This window comes from Cebus imitator, unplaced genomic scaffold (genome assembly GCF_001604975.1).
Source record: "Cebus imitator isolate Cc_AM_T3 unplaced genomic scaffold, Cebus_imitator-1.0 Scaffold66, whole genome shotgun sequence".
Taxonomy (NCBI): domain Eukaryota; kingdom Metazoa; phylum Chordata; class Mammalia; order Primates; family Cebidae; genus Cebus; species Cebus imitator.
This window is the reverse complement of record NW_016107381.1, coordinates 6,559,809-6,564,767: the sequence shown is the minus strand read 5'-3', so window position 1 is coordinate 6,564,767 and position 4,959 is coordinate 6,559,809. Positions and strand designations below refer to the sequence as shown.

Here is a 4,959-nt window from a genome sequence, read left to right as displayed (position 1 = left end):
AAAAAAAAAAAAAAAAAAAATCCAGACGGAGCTTTTTTGACATTGATAATATAAAATGACTTCTGGTTCTGTCAGTCAATATTTTTGCTCCTCTTTTCTAGGTAGGATTCATGCCAAAAGAGCTTCTGGGGGAAAGCTCATCTTCTATGATCTTCGAGGAGAGGGGGTGAAGTTGCAAGTCATGGCCAATTCCAGGTATCTTGAAATATACAGTTATAGACCTTTCGTGGTTGGCCTAGAGAACATGGCAATAGGCTGATGTGTTGTTATTGACAGTTGAAATTAGAGTAAGAAGGAGTGGGATATGGTTGGGCAAGGCTGAAAAGAAGGTAACATGACCATCTATTCACCTATAAAGTAATGACTGCTTTCAAGTTATGTGACAGTAAAGTAAAGAATAGTCCTTTTTTAATAGTTGCCCCTTAATCTGAGATCATTCTCGGGCTCACATTACCTAGGTATTAACAGTTGATTGAGGGCTCCAGAGGAAACCAGTGGTCAGTAGTGTTTATTTGAATTGTTACTGAATCACATTTCCTTTTCACTCAGAAATTATAAATCAGAAGAAGAATTTATTCATATTAATAACAAACTGCGTCGGGGAGACATAATTGGAGTTCAGGGGAATCCTGGGAAGACCAAGAAGGGTGAGCTGAGCATCATTCCATATGAGATCACACTGCTGTCTCCCTGTTTGCATATGTTACCTCATCTTCACTTTGGCCTCAAAGACAAGGTAAGCATTCATGGCCTCCTAGCTGTGGCAAGGAGGTGCCTTCTGTTTGTTTATCCTACCATTGAATCATATGTACGAGTGATTTCTAATTGCTGCTCTTGGTTTAGGAAACAAGGTATCGCCAGAGATACTTGGACTTGATCCTGAATGACTTTGTGAGGCAGAAATTTATCACCCGCTCTAAGATCATCACATATATAAGAAGTTTCATGGATGAGCTGGGATTCCTGGAGGTAAGGAGAGTTCTTGCCTGACATGATGAGCTGCCTTACAATGCTTGCCTCCTCCTCTCCCTTGCCTTCCTTTTCCGAAGTGTATCCTTTGTCAGGATTCTTCTTGCTTAATGAGACTGTCCCCTTTCTCACCATTGTCTCTCTTCTACCTTGTCCTGATTAGGAAGGCAGGACCTGACCTCCAAGATAATGGACAAGGTATAGGGCCATCCACATGCTAATGATGCCACATTCAATATGTATTCAAATCATTTTGCTTTTTTGTAGCATTAAGAAATATTTTTTAATCATATGAGAAAGACAAACACACATACCATAAAATAAATTTAAACAATAAATTAAATAGAAGCAAAACTGAAGGTGCCCTTTCCTCCCAACTAACTTCCATCCCCTAACTTGAGTTCGATGTGTATCCTTCCATGCTATTTATTGGGCATATATACATACGTACATGTGTGTGCTGCAGATGGAGTGCACAGATGTAAATGTTTTGGAGGGGTTTTATTTTTGGTTTAAATATAAGTGAAGTCACATTATATGTATTGTGATGGACCTGCTTTTATTTCACTTAACAAGATATTCTGGAGCTCTTTGTATGAAATAGGTATTCTTCCTTAATGCTGCATTATTTGTTTCAACAAGCATCTTTATACACATGTTCAGGTATTTCTATAGGATGGATTTCTAGATGTAGAATAAGTCAGGATATAAGCAGTTAAATTTTTAAGTGATCAGTTGAGATAACTTACTACCTTCGGACCATCCTAAATTTTTAGTAAATACTGCAATTTGAACTCAAGAAATGCTGTATCCATTTAGATTCTCAGCTCATGAAAGTTCATGGTCCTATATTAATGGTATTATGAGACATCGGTCACCAACTGCAGAATTTGACGTGCAAACCCTGACTCAACCAGGGATGAATGAATGCACTCTCACACCATTACAGTGTTTCAAGTGCAGTAGTGATGGCCGTTGGCTGCTTTCAGAGGGTGAAATGCAACCAGTCAACCCAGACTCCCTGTTTTTCCACACAGTTATTCCTGACAGAGGTTCTAAGTTAACATACTTGTGAATAATTAACATGGTTAAGAGAATGGTTTTACAACTAACAAAAGCTTTAGGTTCCAGGGCCCAGAGTAAATGCTATTAACAGGCAATTCCTCTTTGATCTTCCCCAGAGAGGGCCATCCAGCACAAAGTTTATATGAATAAACAGAGTAGAGACAAAGGGATGTGGAGTAAACAGACTTAACTGGGAAAGCCTCCTCCCTGTCTTCTCCCTAACTTAATGAACCGGCTGGCCACCTTCTGCCTGCTGCAGTAAAAACTTTTGGCCTTCCAAAAGGTTTGAGACGTATATAACTTTTCCCAATATATCTTCTGTAATGTTCTGCCAACTACTCCAAGTGAATTCCAACGGTATTAGGTATTAATAGAAATTGAGACACTGTTGTAGAAAATCATACTATCTGTTCTTTTTTGTCAAGCAATTGCATTAACATTTAGTTTGGGATATAACAGGCTTAGACTATATTACATGCAAAGGATGATCTGTCTCCCCAAGGCCTCTGGTTATCTGAGGACTGAATGTTTCTCCTTGTCTTTTTTAGATTGAAACTCCCATGATGAACATCATCCCAGGGGGAGCTGTGGCCAAGCCTTTCATCACTTATCACAATGAGCTGGACATGAACTTATATATGAGAATTGCACCAGAACTCTACCATAAGGTAGTCAATAATAATACACCTTGTTCCCTTAAAGAGGCAGAAAGCTGGAGAACCATTGGCTAGACAGGTAGAGTCAGAAATACAAGGAACAGAGAGAGTAAAACAGCCAAGAAAGTGTTCTAATGGGTCAGGTGTGTGGATGTGAGTAACACTTCAGAATTTCTCTACAAGATCGATAGAGCGTTGCAGGCAAAGGAATTGTCTTCTCATGTATACAGGCACTTCTTACCTACCTTGGTTCCCCTAAACCTTTTAAGATATAGTTTTACTTGGATTAGACCTGATTTAAGTTTTTCATAAAAGAAAGAGCCTGGTCTCTTAGAAAGTTGGAAATAAGTGTCTTCAGGCCGGGCACAGTGGCTCACACCTGTAATCCCAACACTTTGGGAGCCCAAGGCAGGTGGATCACTTGAGGTCAGGTTTGAGACTAGCCTGGCCTACGTGGTGAAACCTCACCCCCGTCTCTACTAAAAATAAAAAAATTAGCTGGGTGTGGTGGCAGGTACGTGTAATCCCAGCTACTCAGGAGGCTGAGGCAGGAGGATCACTTTAACCCCGGGAGGCAGAGGTTGCAGTGAGCCAAGATCCTGCCACTGCACTGCAGCCTAGGCAACAGAGGGAAACTCCGTCTCAAAAAACAGGATTTTCAAATCGCTATAAAGATGTCTTTTCAGATTCCCAGGTAAATATTGAAGATTATCATTCAGAATTCTTAGTTGCAGACAGCAGAACCTGTTATAACTAGTTTAAACAAAATAAAAATTTACTCAGCTTTATAGGAAGCTCACAATCTTCAGAACGATCAGAGAATCGGGCTTGGAAACCACATAACTAGAAATTATTCTGGGTCAATCACTTGCCCCCTTCACCAAAATGAATTCTGTGCAATACCGCATCTTCTGTTAGTAGCTTCCATGTTGAAGTCTCACTAGTGTATCTGGCTACAACCTAACCCCAAGAGAAGCTGCTTCCTTGGGGAGGTTCAGACTCAATGATGTGGGATGCCCAAGACAAGAAGAGTATCCAGAAATCCTGGGCAGCCAAAAAAGAGGGGTAACTATGCATACTACAAGGTTCTAAAGAGAGCAGGATGCTTGGCATTTGACTAGAGACCTGAGACCATGCCTAACCTGTGAAAACCAAGTTACAGCTTCTGGAGACTGAAACTTCCCAGAGCTATTAATACAAGATTAGCTGTCATGACCGTGGCCATGTGTTGTTGTTAGATGCTTGTGGTTGGTGGCATCGACCGGGTTTATGAAATTGGACGCCAGTTCCGGAATGAGGGGATTGATTTGACACACAATCCTGAGTTCACCACCTGTGAGTTCTACATGGCCTATGCAGACTATCACGATCTCATGGAAATCACGGAGAAAATGGTTTCAGGTGACTCCTGCTCTCTGTCACACTCATGGGGGGTTGGTATGCTGCTTTCAGAGGAGGGCTGCCTGGGTTTCATCCCTGCTAAATAACAGGTTTCTCTCCCAGGGATGGTGAAGCATATTACAGGCAGTTATAAAGTCACCTACCACCCAGATGGCCCAGAGGGCCAGGCCTATGAAATTGACTTCACCCCACCCTTCCGGAGAATCAGCATGATAGAAGAGCTTGAGAAAGCCCTGGGGATGAAGCTGCCAGAAACCAACCTCTTTGAAACTGAAGGTAAAGTGACTGCACTCAGTCCTTCATTGTAAGGCCCTCCTTCCAGTTCAGCTCTGAATTTGATTGGATCAGAGCTAGAATTCCCACGCTGTCCTCTTTATGTACATTTTTACTTGGCTAGTGTGATGTCTCCTGCCCTAACTTGTGCATTTGTATCCCAGAAACTCGCAAAATTCTTGATGATATCTGTGTGGCAAAAGCTGTTGAATGCCCTCCACCTCGGACCACGGCCAGGCTCCTTGACAAGGTGAGAGGCCCCACCTTTGTCATCCACATCCCCATCTGGTGCTGAACAGTTCCTATTCACTGGGAAAGTCAACCCCACTAAGGAGAGTTCATTTCTGCAGCTTCACAAGAAAACTCTAAAGAGAGAACGAGAGAATTAACAAACTGTCATACTAAGCTCTGTGCCAAATAATTTATGTGTGTGATCCCAATTAATCCTTTCCAGCCTTTAAAAAGCTATAGGGGGCCGGGCGCGGTGGCTCACGCCTGTAATCCCAGCACTTTGGGAGGCCGAGGCGGGTGGATCACGAGGTCAAGAGATCGAGACCATCCTGGTCAACATGGTGAAACGCCGTCTCTACTAAAA

General features: G+C 42.1%; 1 protein-coding gene across 4 annotated transcripts in view; it reads left to right on the top strand.

Annotated features, from left to right (window-relative positions):
- KARS1 (lysyl-tRNA synthetase 1) overlaps nucleotides 1-4,959 on the top strand; it is an 18,119-nt gene that overhangs the window by 9,081 nt on the left and 4,079 nt on the right. For all 4 annotated transcript variants that reach the window (XM_017530592.2, XM_037739271.1, XM_037739272.1 and 1 more), the window contains 7 exons: nucleotides 102-195; nucleotides 550-736; nucleotides 844-969; nucleotides 2,583-2,702; nucleotides 3,929-4,091; nucleotides 4,194-4,367; nucleotides 4,529-4,614. In XM_017530592.2, coding sequence (XP_017386081.1) covers nucleotides 102-195; nucleotides 550-736; nucleotides 844-969; nucleotides 2,583-2,702; nucleotides 3,929-4,091; nucleotides 4,194-4,367; nucleotides 4,529-4,614 — 950 coding nt within the window. The remainder of the gene's footprint in view (nucleotides 1-101; nucleotides 196-549; nucleotides 737-843; nucleotides 970-2,582; nucleotides 2,703-3,928; nucleotides 4,092-4,193; nucleotides 4,368-4,528; nucleotides 4,615-4,959) is intronic.